Source organism: Aythya marila, assembly GCF_965140915.1.
Source record: "Aythya marila genome assembly, chromosome: 11".
NCBI lineage: Eukaryota > Metazoa > Chordata > Aves > Anseriformes > Anatidae > Aythya > Aythya marila.
The window spans coordinates 20,522,485-20,538,999 of record NC_139052.1 but is presented as its reverse complement, the minus strand read 5'-3'; the positions used below and the strand labels follow the sequence as shown (position 1 = coordinate 20,538,999).

General features: G+C 55.5%; 1 protein-coding gene across 1 annotated transcript in view; it reads left to right on the top strand.

The window, feature by feature from the left end:
- The first annotated feature begins 4,627 nt into the window (after nt 1-4,627).
- ITGA11 (integrin subunit alpha 11) overlaps nt 4,628-16,515 on the top strand; it is a 38,187-nt gene continuing 26,299 nt past the window's right edge. Inside the window, exons 1-2 of the mRNA XM_082769566.1 lie at nt 4,628-4,749; nt 9,952-10,063. Coding sequence (XP_082625692.1) covers nt 4,698-4,749; nt 9,952-10,063 — 164 coding nt within the window. The 5' untranslated portion in view covers nt 4,628-4,697. The remainder of the gene's footprint in view (nt 4,750-9,951; nt 10,064-16,515) is intronic.

The window sequence follows — 16,515 nt, the reverse complement described above, 5'->3', positions numbered from 1 at the left end:
CTGCAGCATCCCTGAGTGGGGATGCTCGAGGTGGCTCCCACACGGTGCTGCAGGCAGCAAAGGAGGCAGAGAAGGGGCTGAGCTCCTGCGCTGGGACATTTTTTGATTGCGCCCTGGGGCTTTTCAGCCCCTTTTGCCTGCAATCTTCCTGCTCGGGTTTAATGCTTTCACTTCCAGCCTTGTGATCCTGAAAGACGTAACGTTTCCTGGCGTCGCGTGGAGCTGGTAATCTTGGAAGAGCGTGGCTTTCTGTTTACATCAGCTTTTGTTTTGGACAACCGAGTCTCCAGAGCTCTTAGCTCAGCGGGGCCGCGTGACGGCCAGGCGGGGCGGCACCACGCGCCCCCTCGGCAGCCAGCTTCGGGCTGCTCCCCGCCACCCTAAGGTGACAATCGCCTGCCCACCCGGGGCTCCGAGTGTGGCCAGACCCCAGGGGGCTGCTGCCGGTCCCTCTTTGTGCTGAGCACCCCCCCTGCACTGATCCTGCCCCCGGATTTTGGGAGAAGCAGCCCTGGCGGCACCCGGTACCGCAGCACCATCGTGCTGGGGCAGCTCCCCATGAAATACCCCATGCAACACCGTCAGCCTTTCCTCTGCTTATTTTAGGGAATTGGGGATTTTGTTTTCATTCCTGGGCTCTGTTTACATTCCTTGTATCCTAGCTTAATTCTTCTGAAACTCACAGAGCGGTAGCGTCCAGCGCATGACACCCTCCCAAAGGTCAGGCTCAAGGAGGCATCTGCTGTAGGGAAAGGCTGGATTTAGGAAAAGATGACCACGTGTGGGGAAAACGCACCAGCAATGTGTAGGTTGACTTCCAAACACAGGGGAAGTAAGGTCAGGTCATCAGTAGGTCAGCTGGGCTTTGCTTTTGGCGCTGGAGTCACTGGGGCAAAAAAAAAAACCCTCGAGCTGGGGCTCGGCTGGGATGCGGGGATGGATGCTGATGTCTGGTGCGTGTAGGATTTTCTTTGTAAGAGGTGAACAAAGCTTTGCTTGATTCAGGAGGGGACTCGGGGTCATCTGGTGCTGCCTCCTGGCTCCAAGCAAGGGCCCGGTCAGCGCACTTTCCTCCTCTCCAGCTTTTTTAGGAAGCCCATCCAAAGCTCTTCGTTTGGGGAAGACACGAGACCTTCCCTTTGGGAATGGCTGAGAAACAGCTTGTGTAATTCCCTGAGCAGCCCCGCAGCCAAGTGAACTTGCTGCCTGGGTCGAAGCTGTCCCTGCCTGCTCTCCCCTTGCTTTTTACCAGCTTTCAGGGGCTCTCAGAGAGGCAGTGGCACTTGGAAACGCCGACGGTCCCGATGCGAAACCCTGCCCGGGGCTCAGGTGCAGGGCTCAGCTCGGGGGTTTTGTTTCCCCTGCTAAGGGGAGGGGGTGGCTTCATCCCAGCGGTGTCTGGCCGCAGAGCACTGACTGTGCCAGTGTCCGTGAGTCTTTTTTTGTGCCTTGGCACTTTTCTTGGCAGGTGCCTGCCTTACAGAGATGATTTGAGGGTTTCGGTCACAAACTTCTGGCACCTGGGACGGAATTTTGGGGGGGCTGAAACCAGGGGCTGCTGTCACCACCGAGAGCTGTCACTTTCCTCTGTTTTCAAGGGAAAGTTTCTCCTTCTTTTGCTTTCTCCACCGACTTATTCCTGGCTGCTGAGGGCCCTGAGGGCTCGATGTGTCTCACTGAGTTGCAACCCAGTGGGATGCCCGGGTCACCAGCGGGACTGATCCTGCACGCACCTGCGGAGCAAACATCCCCGCCCCAAGGACCCCCTGCCCCTTCTTCACCCCCAGCAAACCCCAAACTGAAGAAACCCGTCACAAGGGCTCGCTGAGAGCCAGGCAGAGATCTCAGCACATCTTTTCCTAGCTCTCTTCCAAGCGGCTGTGCGGGGCTGGGGCCGGCTGTTTGTTTCCAGCCCCGCCGCTCTCTGCTGGAGCTGGCTGCTGCGCTGCCAGCAGCTGGGATGTGGGCAAGGGGAAAAACCAAATAAAACTGAAGAAAGTCACCAAATTGCCCCCAAAAGCTTCCGTGGTGCTGTGTTTCTTGCTGGGGGAGGGTTTGGGTCCCCCCCCCTGCCCCCGTGCTGCTGCAGGCGAGGCTTTTTGGAAGGCGCTGCCTGGGCTGGCCAAAACAGCGCTCGAATCGCAGCGGGATCCAAAATGAAATGGGAAGGAGGCTTTTAATGCGAGCCCAGCTTTTTCCTTTTTGCAGGATTAATATCATATGATGAATACATGAGAATTATCTTCTGTAGGCTTTTTGGATGTTAAAGAGCCCCGCTGCTGCATTTTCTGCTGGAATATCATGGGACGCCCTGGAACAACTTGGCTTTCCTCAAATAACATTTTTATTTTATTTTATTTTATTTTATTTTTGCAAGGGGATGAAATACTATTATTTCCTTGTTTTCCCCTATATCACTTCCAGTGACAGCTGCGTGCATTTTGGAAGCATTACATCAATGGTATTGCAGCACAGCTCCTCTCCCCTCGCCCCGTGGTGTCTCTCCCCGAGCGAAGCAGCGTGGCTGGAGGCAGAGGAGGGGGATGCTGATATCCCATCTCGTGGCACCACAGCCCTGTCAGTGGCTGCAGTTTCTGCCAGTTCTGTAAAAGATCAGGCCAGCAGGATCCCAAACCCCTGCTACCCAAAAGTGTCCAGGCTAATGAGAGACCCTGGGTGGTTTGCAAGCTGCTGGGGGACGGCTGGCAAAACAAAGTGGAACCCTATCGGATAATGATAGGAGACAAAAAGAGCAAAAACCTCTCTGCTTTTCCCAAACTTGGGGTCAGCATTTGGTAGTGGTCCTGTTTTGGGGACAGGCAGAGGTGCTGGCATGTCCTCGAGTGCTGCCTGCTCCAGGCACCAGGTCCAGGCACAAGGGGCCCCGTAAATCCCACCTGGAGCTGGTTTCCAGGTCAGGGAGTTCAAGGCAGGAGCTCTGCTCTCCATGGAGCTTTTTAACTCCTGAATTATTGTGCTTGGGACCCCTCAGCTCCGCGTGGGGAGGGGTGGGTGGTGTCAGGCCCCCGTCCCTTTCTCAGCCCTTCCTTTTCCTGCCCTACCTCGGCCGCCCTCGAGCTGCTGCTCCCAGGGGGCTGCCTCCAAGCCACCGCTCCGAAAACTGCCCCAAGATGCAAATCTCGAGATCACGTGGGCATTTTGTATTTTCTATTTTTCCCCATGGGAAAAAAAAATGGTTTTGCTTTCAGTGGAATGGAAGGCTGTAGTTCCCAGCAGGACGTTTCTCCAGCTGCTCGGAAGCGCTCACGTGCCCCGAGCGAAGCCGCAAGGGCAGGGGTCCCCCTGGCACCCCGGGTGCTGCAGGAAACTCAAGGCTCAGGAGCAAGGGAAAGGTCCCGGGATGCTCCCTACGTCCTGAGGGATTGTTTGTGCTCAGGAGAAGCAGCAATCGCTCCCCCTGTGCTCTGGTTACACCGTGTTGTAAATCTCCTCTGTGCTTACTGCTGGAGCTTTTTAATATTCCCTTCTAGTCCCTAAAAAAAAAACTTTTAACTTTCACCAAAACCAAAAAATAACAACAAAAAGCCCTTCAGCTCCTGCTACCTCCTGAAATTCTGATTTTTGTTCCAGGGTAAGGCATGGGCGAGACAGCTGGAAAACGTAGTTAGGACTGAAAATCTCCAATTTTGTCAAAACGTTTTGCTGGGGGAAGGGGTGCTATACAAACAAGCGGCGGAGCATCCGCATCTCCAAGACGCTTTGGATCCTACTGCTGCTTTGATCTCTGTTCCAGACATGTGTCCTCTCCCGCCTGGAGACCCAAAACGTATCGACTCAGGAGGGAAGGGGGGGAATTTAACTTTCCCACTGGGAAAAGGGAGGGCACGTAGCAAGGTGTTGGCTGCTCCTGCCTCCCCAGAGGAGCCCCCCAGGCTGCTTCCACCCCAGCTAGGAGCAAGGTTTGGGTGTGCTGGGGCTCTGGGGTCCGGTCCACAGGTGCTCAGGGTTGTGTCCCAGCCCCAAAACCCTGCCATGGGGCAGCTGAGCTCCTGCTGGAGCTGCCCTGGGTTTGCCTCCTCCAAAGGGTGTCCCCATATCAGAGAGGAATAGGATGGAGGGAGAAAATCCTGCCCTGGGGATGCTGTTGTGCATCAGAGGTTTTGGGTTGGAGGTGACGGGGCCCTAAATGACATCTCATGGCTGTCGGGGGGGGCATTAGGAACCTGGTCCAAGGGCTGTGGGTATTTGGAGCACCCCATTGTGCATGGGGCCAGCCCTGGCAGTGGGGAAGAAAGCACTCATTAGCACCCTAAATTTCGGTGGCACTGGGGCAGAGGTGGCACCCACCCAGCACTGGCACCCGCCACCACCAGTGGCATCACGCAGACTTCCCACCACCACCCTCCCATCATGGTGAGGGCACCCAAGGGACCCCAGCGGGTGCTGTGGGGCCGGCACGGCCACGGGGCCACGTGTCCGAGCCAGCAGAGCCCCAGCACGGAGCTGATCCCTAAAGGGTGCCACGGCTGCACGCGGGCTGTCCCCTCTGCCGTCCTCTCCTGCTGTACCTCCTACAAGTCCCGCTCGTCCCTCCCACTCCCTCCCAATGCTCGCCTTCTGTCAGGGAGCCGGGGAAGGCTGGGGATAAGGAAAAGGTTTTCTGAGCAGGGCTACCAGTCTGGCTGGGTGCCTTCGGCGGATGCTCGGGGCCGGGGAGCGGGGCCCCCCGTGCTCCCATGGACCTTCCCAGTGGGCTGCTCCTCGCCTGCTCCCTCTGCCTCCTGCCCGGTAAGCTCCCGTTCCCTTCCCCACGGCTGCTGCCAGCAACGGGGAAATACCTTCTGCTTTTTTTTAGGCGAGGAGGGAAAGGTGCCTGGGAATGCCCAGGCTTAATGAGAAAAGTCGGGAGCAGGAGGGAGGGAGAGAGCCGGGCGCCTTCAAGGCAGGCAAAGAGGAGTTGAAGGGGATGAAGGGCTTTGATGGGCTCCTGGGACGGAGTGGGGAGTGCTGCCTTCCTCCCAGCGCTGGGCTGCAGGCACGAGCAAATTAGTTGGAAGTGTTCTGGAGCATCGGACGGAGGGGAAAAAAGCCCCCCAGACAGCCCGACCCTCTTAGGCAGGGTTAATTTTCGCATCCCTCAGGTGGTTTGTCCTGCCGCACGTGAGGGGTCAGCGCAAAAGAGAAGTGCTTGGCTTTAAACAACCCACGAGGGGCTTTCTTTGGGTCAATATTTGGCTTAAGGATGTGCTCCTGCAGCCTCCCCCTGCTCGGCTCGGTGCGCGGCGGGACGAGCACGACCAGGGGTGGGAGCAGAGCTCGGCGTCTCGCTGGCCCCTCGCCGGCCGGGTGCTGGGAGCAGGAGGCTCCGTTTGGGCTCTGACCACGGCTGACATCCTCCCAGGCTGGCAGCAGCGAGGCTGGGACCTCTCTTAGCTTTAAAATGAAAAAAAAAAAAAGAGCTGCTTACCGCTACCAGGAGCGCCGCCGCCCGCTAACGCACCCCCGGCAGCCAGCAGCGCCGAGCACTAATGCCACTGTAAACATTTCTAAACATCCTGGTGGAAAAGCACGCCAGAATTTTCTTTTTTTTTCTTTTTTTTTTTTCCCCTTTTCTAATTGCACTGTTGCTCGATCGTCTGAAGCCAGCCGCGGCGGAGCTGCCTTTCTTTGCCTAATGGGGAACATGTGTGCATGCCTCGCATGGCGGCGGGCGAGCGGGGCTGCCCGCGGGGGGCTGCGGGGCTGCCGGGGCCGTGCTTACGTGGGCAGCAGCCCCTCCGAGAGCTCCCCTGCAAGAACAAAACTCCTCCGGGTGAATGTTTTTGCCCACGGGGTTTTGCCATGCCCGCGGGCGACGGCGCTGCCCCACAAGCCCTGTGCCGGTGGCAAGGGTTAGGGCGCAGCTTCCAGCGCGCCGTGGTGGTCCCCATGCTCTGGGATGCTTTGTGGCTGTGGGGTAGTATATTTTGTGGTATATTTTGTTTCACCAGCTGAACTCAAAGCAAATTTGGGACACGCGTGGGAGGCCCTGGCACCGGGATGGGACATGTGGCCTCGGGGACGGTCCCTTTGCTGTGTGGGCAGCCCCCGCGTGTCCTGGAGCGTGCCATGGTCTGCAAGCCATTTTCCCAGGCTGGGAGTCCCCGGAGGCACTGCGATGTCTGGGCACAATTGGGGGACAAACCGAGCTGTCCCTAAGGTCCAGGCCAGCTCCTCTCCCCCGGGGCTTTGGGGTGCAGCTCTGAATTAGGAGAGCCCAGCCAAGGACTTGCTGAAACAAACGCCTCCCAGCAGCAGCCGTCAGGGGTCAGATCGCAGGGAAGATGTGACCCACGGCCATGGGGACAGGGTGTCTGCCCTGGGATGACTTCCCTTGTCCCACTCCATGCAGCTCTTTTCCTTCCTTAGCTGCTTTGTCCAGACAAGGGGGTCTGTTGGTCCCTCACCAGAGGGTCACTGAGCATTAAAGGCGCTCTGCTTGCTCCACGGGGGGGCTTGGGCTGGCCCAGGTGGGTTCACAAGGGACCCCCCCAGTTCTATCTGGGGCTGGGAACTAAATTCTGGATGGCCCAAAGAGCAGTGCAGGGACATCCCACACCTAACGTCCTCCATCCCTAGCTGAGATTTGGCCAGGGAGGGTCCATGGTATCCAAACCCCCAAGCGCCGTGGTGCTTTTGGCTGCAGGACACGCTGCAAACGAGCAATCAACGCATTCCTTAACGTGCCCGGCTGCTATTTAAGCACTCAGGCACCTCCTCCCTGGCTTTTTGGGGGCCAGAGAGCTGGGACGGTGGAAGCACAAGGTACTTGTGTAGCTGCTGCCCCAGGGCTGTTTGGTCGGGACTCTGTGGGTAACCAGGAATGTTACAGCACACGCAGCCACGATGACTGATCTCCTGGTCATCTCCACTATTTCCCTGGCTCTCCGTCCGCAGCCTCGGCAGCCACCAAACCCCATTTGTTTCCTAATAGCTGATGACAAATGCTGGCTTCGAGATAGCGACCTGGGGAGGAATTTGATGCTTTTTCAGCATTTCGGTCTGCAAAGAGAGCGCGGTAGGGGCTGAGGCTAGAGGGATGCCTGGGAACATCTGGTCCGCCCTGCTCCTCCTTGGGGCCTGCTAGCTTTTGCCCAAATACCCTATATCAAGCTCAAAGGCTTTTCTAAGGCAATCCTAGATATAAAAATAAACAATGTGTGTGACAGATGGGTTGCAGAGGAGCATCCCAAGCCGCCAAAGCCCACATGGCAATGGGGACCCATCCCAGGAGCCTGGCTGAACATGGCCAGCAGCCCTGGGGACATGGGGTGGCGTGGGTCACCCCTGTGTGGTGGCTCTCGGTGGTGATGGTGGGATCTTGGATGCACTGTCCCACCACAGGGATTGCATCTCCCATGTGGGTGTGAGTGGTGAACAAGGGAGGGTTGCAAGGACAGCTCTTGGGCACCAGAGCCACAGCCTTCACCCCACGATGCCTCCGTCTCGAGCCATGAAAACACCAGGTTTGGGTTTAGGGTCACATCATGCTGTCCTGCCTGCAGTCAGATATAAAATAAAACTAAATTAAAATGAAATTCTTCCGGCAGCTCTGCTGCCCTGCTCAGGTCTCCTCAAATCACCAAGGGTTGGAGCAAAGCAACCAGCTAAAGCCACCAGCCTCTTATGGCAGCAGAACCGACCTCAAGGTACAGAGAGGACTTGTTTTTATTCTTTTTGGCAGGGAAGGTGCCTTGAACTCCCAGTATTGTTCCCCAATTGTGTTGGTTTTTGTTTTTCCTTTTCAATATTTGACCTGACAGGAATCAAAGGTTTGGCCTCGGCCGAAGTTCCACTTCGGAGAGGAGGTATTTGAGGCTTCCTGCCTTGGCACGATCGCAAGCAAAACATGTGGGTTTTGGTCACTTATTTATGACAGTGATGTCACTCCTGACAAGAAAACGAGACTGAGTTCTCCGGGTTGCTAAGTCTCCTTGACAGCCTTTCAAAAAGATCCCATTAATTTAAGACGGTTTAAATTCTGTCCGATTTTTTTGTCTTCCTGCCTCAAATGCACCCACGCCAATTCCTTCCCTCCTATGCCCAAAATCCAGGGGCTTTACCATCCTTTGTCTGCAAACTTTCCTTCCGACCTCTTCATTTCTCTGCCTGCTACCTGCCACCAGCACGGGGCATTGCAGCCCTCAGAGCCCCCTCTCTGCAATTTCGGGATCCAATGGATTTCTGCTATGGGATCGGGCCAAGGATGGCTGCAGCCCCTTATGCCCACATGGGCTTTATTTCTGGTTAAAAACGAGCATTTGGGTACTTTTAAAGAAAAGGACCAGCAGGTTGGAGCCCACGCCTGGCCCCTCAATTTGCATTGTGCTGTCCTTTGGGGAGGCAGCCAAGCCAAAAGGGGTGGGAAATTGCTTTTTTCTTTACATTTTCCACCTGCATTAATGTGCTTATCTCATGCTTATCCCTGCTTCTCCTGGTTTAGAGACCTTTGCATTGAATAAGCTACTAGTTCTCTTGTGTGTGCTTTTTTTGCCCCTCTAAGATGCCTTTTGCAAGCAATTTGGTTGCATTTTACTGCTCCAGGAGGCAAGGAGCCGTGGGATGGGCATCCCCAACTTGCCAAAGACATCTGCTTTCCCGTCAGCTAGGCTTACCTAGGAAAATGTCTTCTGGGGGCAAATTCAGAGAAACTCTGCAAAAATCAGGGGAAAACCTGTGATATTCTCTGTGACACTTGTTCCGCTCGCTGCAGATGCCTCTGCATCACCTGGAATTGAGCCTTGCTGGCTGGTGCTTGAAATGCCCCCGAGCACCCTCCTCTAGGAAGTCCCCTGTGCCCTTCCATGTCCCCCCATGTCCCCCCATGTCCCCCCATGTCCCCCCATGTCCCCCCATGTCCCCCCATGTCCCCTGTGCCCCCCGGGATGCCCCATCTGCCCTGTCCCCCCCTGTACCCTCTTTGCCCATCGCCTCTCCCCGTGGCCAGAACGCAATTTTGCGATGCTGCCACTGGGTAATGGTTGACTCAGAGGACGTTTTAATTTGTTTTGCAATGTTAAATAAGGTCAATCTACCACAAAATGTGCTGGCTCTGATCTCCCCCGTCTCCTTTTTTCCCCTTGCTTTCTAGAATTTCTTTTTGTAGGACTTTAAAGCTTCTTACCTCAGCTCTCCTTGGCGAGACTCTACTTCTCTCTGTTTACCAAGCCAACGTCGCCAATCTGTTTCTATGACTGCAAAAAAAAAAAAAAAACCCTCAGGTTTATTCCTAACATTCCTACCTACAAAAGCACTTTCCACCCTGAACTTTCTGCCTGGGAAGCGGCATTCCCAGCCTCTCCTGTTGACATCCCCTTTATACCCACACAAATACCAAACGTGAGGCTTCTGCTGCCTTTAAAGCCGTCCTTGCCGTGATGCCAGGACTGTTATTTGCAGAGGGATGAGCCAGCCAGCACCTGTTTGCTGCCCGAGGGCGAGCAAAGAGCAGGGACACGCTGGCCATCCCGCATCCCTCCCTGCATCAGATCCGCCTTGTCTCCTTGCTGGGCCCTGGCACAAACCAGCAGGGAAAATAATATTGTATAGAAAAAAACAAAACAAAACAAAACAAACTCTTCTTAGAAGCCGTGCAGCATCTGTACCCATGGAGGGTTTGAGAGCATCCCTAAGGCAAACCTAAAACCACCCCGTCCAGCTGGTGAGGTGCCCCAGAGCTGCTGTGATGGAGTCAAACCTCCCCCGTGTCTCTCAGGGCCCTCCTGGGACCCGATAGGCACTGTGGGGAGCAGCATTCAGGGAAAGGTTGGGGCTGGAGGCTCCTTTGGAGACTTTTGGGCCCAAAACAGCTCTGGCAGACCAGCATGAACGGCCCCGTGGATGGAGGCTCCGCACCCCTCAGGATGACCCCTGTGGGGTCTGGCCTCCCGCACCATAAAAGCGCTTTCCCTCAGCACCCTGCCTGATGGGATCCTTCTCCTCTCTCCCCAGGGTTCAGCGACACCTTCAACATCGACACCAAGAGGCCCAAAATCATAGCCGGCTCTAAGGACGCTTATTTCGGCTACACGGTGCAGCAGCACGACATCGGGGGCAAGAAATGGTGAGTGAACCCCAAAAAGGGGGGGTTTACAGCAACCTACAGGAATGCTGAGTATCTCCTGCTCTTCCCAACCACCTTTTTGGGGCTGGCAGAGCCCAAGCCTGGCAGGAAAGTGAGATTTGGTGCTGATGGTGCTGGGGCCAAGCTGATGTGCTTGGAGCAGGGCTCGCAGGTGCTGCGAGGAGCCGCCCCGGGCAGGTTCATGGCTCCCTGGCTCCAGCACTTGCTGGAAACCCGTCGGGGTTTTGGGCTGAGGCCATCCCTTTTTATAGAGTTTCCAAGAAGTCAGGTCTGCAGAAGCGATCAGAGCCGCCTGTGGCTGTCGGCGGTGTGGGGAGAAGCTGGTTTTGCTCAGGGTTTTGCTCGGGGTTTGGGGCTTCTGGGGCATTGTGCTGCTAACTAAGGTGCTGGGGGGGTGAAGTGGCCACCCAGTGAGGCTGGGGGGACACTGGGTGCTCTCCAAGGTCACAGCCAGGTACTACAGCCAAAAGCAGACAAAACACCCCAAAACTCTATCACCACCGAGCTGAAAGGTCTGCCCCACGGGTGCCGTACAGCCAGGCTTAGGGCAAAAAGTGAGCCTGGCATTAATGCTGGTCAAGTTTTCGTTTGTGGTCTCATTCCGTGTGATGCTGGAGCAGGTGCCCCCGTAGGTACAGCTGCTTTGAGCCCAAAGGAATCGTTTCTTAGCCCATTTTCTAGCCCCAAACCCTCATGGTCTTTCTTTACCGCAACCCAAATGCAAGCTGTGCTGGCGCGCAGAGGTGCAGCGGATGGCTGTCAGCGTGCTGGTAGGGCCAAAAAAGGAGGCAGAACTTTGTCAAAAATCACAGGGTGGCTTCTCAGGGCACACCAGCACAGCCTACTGTCTCCATCCTCATCCTCCTGCCCACAAAGGGTGGGGACCACCTCTCCAAAAGCGCTCGTGTATGCAGCTCCGGCATACACGAGCCTCCCGTTTGCACCAGGTTCTGCTGTGAAATATCTCCTCCCAGGAGCAGATCCCAAACCCCAGCTCAGTGGGTTTTGAGCTGCCCCCACAAGAGGCTCTGGCCCTGTGCTACCCAGGTTAGGCTGAGCCTGGGAAATGCAGATGGGAGCCCGCAGTTCTCCAAAGGAGAGAAGGAACAGGAACCATCTGTCCCTGCCATCACATTCCTACCACTTCGGCTGCTAGAAAACATCATTTCCGTATCACATTTCATCCATCCAATGCCAAAAAACCTTGGCGGAGAGCAGCATAACCCAACGAGGATGGCACATGGTTGTGCTACTGCTTGGTGTTCCTTGAGCAATGAGCCAGCATCCGTCTGCGCAGGACATCGGTGTCACAGAGGAAGACAGCAGGGCTCTGGCACGACCAGGTGCCACCACACTGCTGTGAGCAGCAGGGGGTGATGAGATCTGGCTTTGGCATCTCCTGCATCTCCCCAGCCAACGTTGGCCAGGGCAGAGCTGGAGCTTTTCTCCTCTCTTGGTTCCTCTGCATGCAAAAATGGATGCTCACCGCCCTGAGTAAGCGTAGGTATCTCCATAAATACAGTGTGCACTATAGCATGCAATTACACAGTATAGGATGTCTGTTAAATGTGTACATAGTTAAAAACTGCAGCCACCATGACTCACTCTGGTTAAAGGATAAATGACTGAACAAACAAAACGTCTGTAGTATAAACCGAGGACGTAGAGAAGGAGCAGCTCCGCCACATGATGGTAATTGTGCAGAGCCTCGGCCAGGCTCAGGAGCTGCCAGAAAACAGAAGAAAAGGGGATGAAAAGATGAAACCCCAGCTGCTAGTAAGGCAGAAGCCAGGCAAGCATCATCGAATATTGGCCCCGAGGAGTTCAGCAAAACCCCCCAAAGTACAGCAGAGCTCGGAGGAGCTGAATGGCCATCCCAGAAACGTGGCTGCTGCAGGAGGGATTGCTCCAACAACACGCGGGGAGCCGGCTGCCAAATACCAAGTGTGGAATCCGAGGACTTTGGCACCTCTGCTCCGGTCTGAACCGTTTAATGCTGCTTTTGGCCAGCGTGGAGGGCTTCAGAAGGATTTCAAAGCAGCTTCTATATGTGTGTGTGTGAGTGTACGGGCTATTTGTGTGTACGGACGTACACACACACATAAAACATTCTGCAGGCGTATTTTTCGCTGTGGCTATTTCTCTTGCTCCAGCCTTTCAGGAGGGAGCCAGATAGCTTGCACGTGGGGGCTATAACTGCAGCCCTGATAGTGGAAAACCTGGGAGGAAAGAATTCGGATTATTAAACTCCAGGGGAAAAAAAGCACTTGGAAATTTACTGCTCTAACAGCTCGCCGCTTCGGGGGGTCGCTTCTCCTGCTGGCAGTCAGCGGCTGACTTTCAGACCTCCCTCTCGCCGCTTTCTCTCCCTTTTTCATCGAGCAGGAGGTGCAATCTGTGATTTTTCCAAGTATGTGAATGGAAAAAAAAGGGCAGCTGGCTACCGAAACTCACCCAGACGTGCAACACAGTGGCAACAACCCAGTGCTCCTGCTGCACCTGGGGCCAAATTCTGCCTGGATTGCGTGGTCTGAGCATCCCAGTGCCCCGGTGCTGACTCCCTTAGGTGACACCATGAAGCTGAGGGCATTGGCACTCCCAGAAGTTCGGGTTGAAGGAGAGAGAGGTGTTTTAAGGGTAGAAGTGGTGGTGGTATCCCAAAGGGCCTGGAGCTGCTCCTCTGCTCCACTCTGGTCTGTTTAGGTTTGGGGAGTTGAGGGGGTCAAATACCTGGAATCACCTGGAGCTCAGGTTGAAACGTTCTTAGAGGTCCAAGATCAGGGGGAAAAGAGGGAAAAAGGGGAAAATTTTCTCTCCTTCTTTCACCTCCCCTCTCCTGTTGGCTTCTTTCAAATCCCCACCATCCCGGCCTTAGTGTCACTCCCCAGGGAAGGAGAACTCCCTGCTCTGCTCACGTGCTGACTCTCGTGCTGACCTGGAAGCTTTTCCAGCCCTTTTCTTGCAGGCTCTGCCACCAGGTATCTCAGATTAGCCCCCTGCTTGCTCTGTGCCCCAGCTGGAGTGGGGATGGGTCCCCAAGCTGGCAGGACAAGGGCTGGGGAGGGCACAGGTTTTTTGGGGAGCAGTCCAAGTAGTAGCGGTGCACTTCACCACCTGAGCTGGATCGCTGACAGCGAGTCCAATGCCAGGCAGAAAGCCCAGCCATCACCCCCAGCTTTCCATCCCCACCTTTCCCATCTAAATCAAAAATTCAGGAATAGGAGGCAGAGGCTGGGCTGTGCCAGAGCATCACCAGGGCCCTGCACCAGCTTGTGGCTGCGGGCTGCACGTTTCCAGCTATGCAAAGAAAAAATAAAGATGCTTGAGGAAAACTGGCTGTGGAAGGAAAGCCCTGGGAATAAACATCCATTAGCCTTCAGAAGCCATAAAAATAATAAATACAGCGTTCCCGAGCTGGCTGGGGCCAGGGTTTCTCTGATGCTGCTGGCAAGATGGCATCGCCCAGGAGAGCATCCCCAGCTGCTGGAGCTCGTGCAGCCCCATCCTCGCTGTGCAGCAGCACCAGGGGGGTGCTGCGAAGCCTGGGTGCAGGATTTGGCCCCTCAACCACAGCAGGGGACCCCCGTGGTTAAACCCCCCCTGGGTGCCCGGCAGCTCCAGGCACAGACGTGACGTTTCCAGACCGAGCACGACCGAAGGGAGCAGGAGGAGGGAGAGGAGCGAAAAGTCTGCTCGGTGGATTTCGAGCTGTAATTGTGCTGATCTGGAAAAACAGTTAAAGGGTTTGCTATTTCCCTACTACTGCGAGGCTTTCTTGGCTGCAGTTCTCCTGTGGTTTGGCCGGTACCCGAGCGCTGGGATTATTTTGGTGAAAGGGTACATAGCTGCAGAGCATTCCTTCGGCGCGGGGACCGTGTCTGCTCCCGGCTCTCCCTCCCACCACGCCAGGGCTGCGGGACACGCCGCGGCCCCGCTCTTCCCTTTTCCCATCTCCCATGCTCCGTGGTCATCCCCTCTTTGGTGTTATTGTGGGTGTAATTCCGGGGGATTTAGCAGGGGCTTTGTTACCAGCATCACGGGGTTTTTGGGGCCGTTCCCCACTGCCTGGCACCGAGGAGGACAGGGGACATCTGACATCCTCAGGGCACGTTTTCCTTGCCATGAAGCAGCACGGTTGTCATCAGCTCCAGGGCTGGTGAGCATCAGCTATAAGGTTAGGCTCTTCAGCTTTCATTTGTTTTTTTTTTTAGAAAGATTTTGGCCTAAGCAGGAAAATAGACATCATTTCCCACCCCACAGCTGCAGCGCTCCGCATGCTCTCACAGCCCTACAGGAATCAGGATGGAGAAAAAGTGAGGCTGGAGGTATTTTGCAGCAGATCTTCATGAATTAGAGGGGTGTTGCTCCTTCCCATCTCATATCGCTCGACCATGAGAAGGTTTCTGTGGCCACATCTTTGTTATTTAGGGTTGGGTGGTCGCAGAGCACCGCAGGTTAGCGGGATGGAGCCGGTGACCTGTTGGGGTGTGAGAATCCCCACGAACACCATCAGCTGGTGATGATGGGCAATTTGGGAAAGCAAGAGGTACCTAGCAAGGTTGGAGATTGGGGTTTGCTTCGGAAACCTCCAGCAGAAAGTCAAAAATCACAAGGGTCCGGATGAACAGAGTGCCTGATGCTGACAAAAAGCATCAACCAGTGCTGGAAACCCACAGCCCAGGCAAGAACCACCGAGGGGCCTCGCCTGTAAACACCTCTGGGTTACGATATCCCTAAGTAAAAGGGAAAAAATGACACCGAGAAAAATAAAGTATCATTATTTCTAACCACACTATTCTGCGAGCTCCTCGGCCGTGTTCTGCAGCACGCCCGTCATGTGCTATTTTAAGGAGAGCTCCGGGAGCTGCGCTTACTGAGACAGCTACGGGGTTCCTATGGCAGGATTGGTGCATCCCTCACCTCAGCCACTGCTTGTCTTGGGCTCTGGTCCCTTGGTCCCGTGTCCTGGTGGTGTCCCCTTCTCATTTTGTGGGTGCTGGATGGATGGAGGCAGCCCCCTGGGTCCGTGGGGAGCGTTCAGAGCCGTGGGATGGGGCTGTGCGATTCGGAGCCTCCTGGCTCGACCTGAGCAGCTGGTTAAATTACAGCTGTGTTTATGTTTTGTTTTGCAATGAGAGGGTTTGTTGTACAGCAGGGAAAACACCGATCGGCCCGTAGGAAAACAACCACCAAGGGTGTCTGTGCCCATCGGTGGCAGGACGGCTTCCCACAGGCTGTCCCCAAGCAGGAGGTGGCCAGGAGGGGACAGGGACAAAGCTCATGTCCAGGAGCAGGTCTGGGTCTGGTCTCTGTTGGGCTGGTGTGTCCCAAACCCCAAACCTCAGAGCAAGGAAGCACCGTGTCTTGGGAGAGAAACCCCTTGAAACCCTCAAACCGTGGGGACAGAGCTCTGCAACTGCTCTGCTGTCTGCTAACTGGGGGCTCTGAAGCCAGGAATGCTTCTGAGGGATGATTCAGCAGGCGTTCAATGGACAGAGGAGTCTTGCAAAGGGTGCGACATTCCCCTGCGGCCACTGCTAGCTCAGCCCTGAGCTGGTGGTGGCCATCCTTACCCTCCACCTCCCTGCCACGCACCCAGCCTTGGGCGGAGGCTGGATGAGCCCTCTCGCTGCCATCACGCAGGAAAGCAAAGGCCTGCCTCGCTCCTGGCCTTGTGCACCATCCTTTCTCAAACCTGCTTTCCAAAATTAACCCATTAACTTGGACACAGAAATGCACTCGGTCACCTCCTGGCCCTGCTGCACCTCGCCAGGCGTTGGCTGTGCCTCAGGGCGTGCTGAGGATGGCTCTGGGTCTGAAAACAAACCAGGCACCGACTCCAGCTCCATCAGAGCGTGGTGGAGCTCAGCCACAGCCGTTTGTCCCAGGTGTGGTTTTGTAGAAGCACTTGGTCCCCAGCACAAGGGCTTTGGCTGCTCGAGGTGAGCAGGAGCAGCTGGGAGCCCCCTGCTCCTGCCCACGCCGTGCGATGGGACGGTCACCGAGCGAGGGGCTGGATGGCATCACTGGTGTCCCAAAATCAAGGCTGTGGCCACGGGCTGGCAGCACGCTTTGCTAGAGCCAGGTCTAGGACTTGGTTCCAGGTCCCGCGTCCTCCCATGCCGTGATCCCTCTGCCGGCTCTGCCTCCCCCTGGACTCCCACCAGGTCTTTATTTTTTTTTTTTTTCTTCCACCCTTGCCAATGTAGAGAAAAACATCTCAAAGTCCATTCCCCTGCCACGTCCTGTCCAAGGAGCCACAAAGCAATTTAAACTTTTCCACAGCTGAGCTCTCCTTTTCCTGAACCTCCTTAATCACTTCTTCATCCAGGCCCATCTTGAATAAATTAACTACAAGCGAATTTGCCTTGCAGGAGATTAAGTGTCCCATTGATTGAAAAATCCTGTGAAAAGCATAGTTTCTTCTCCAT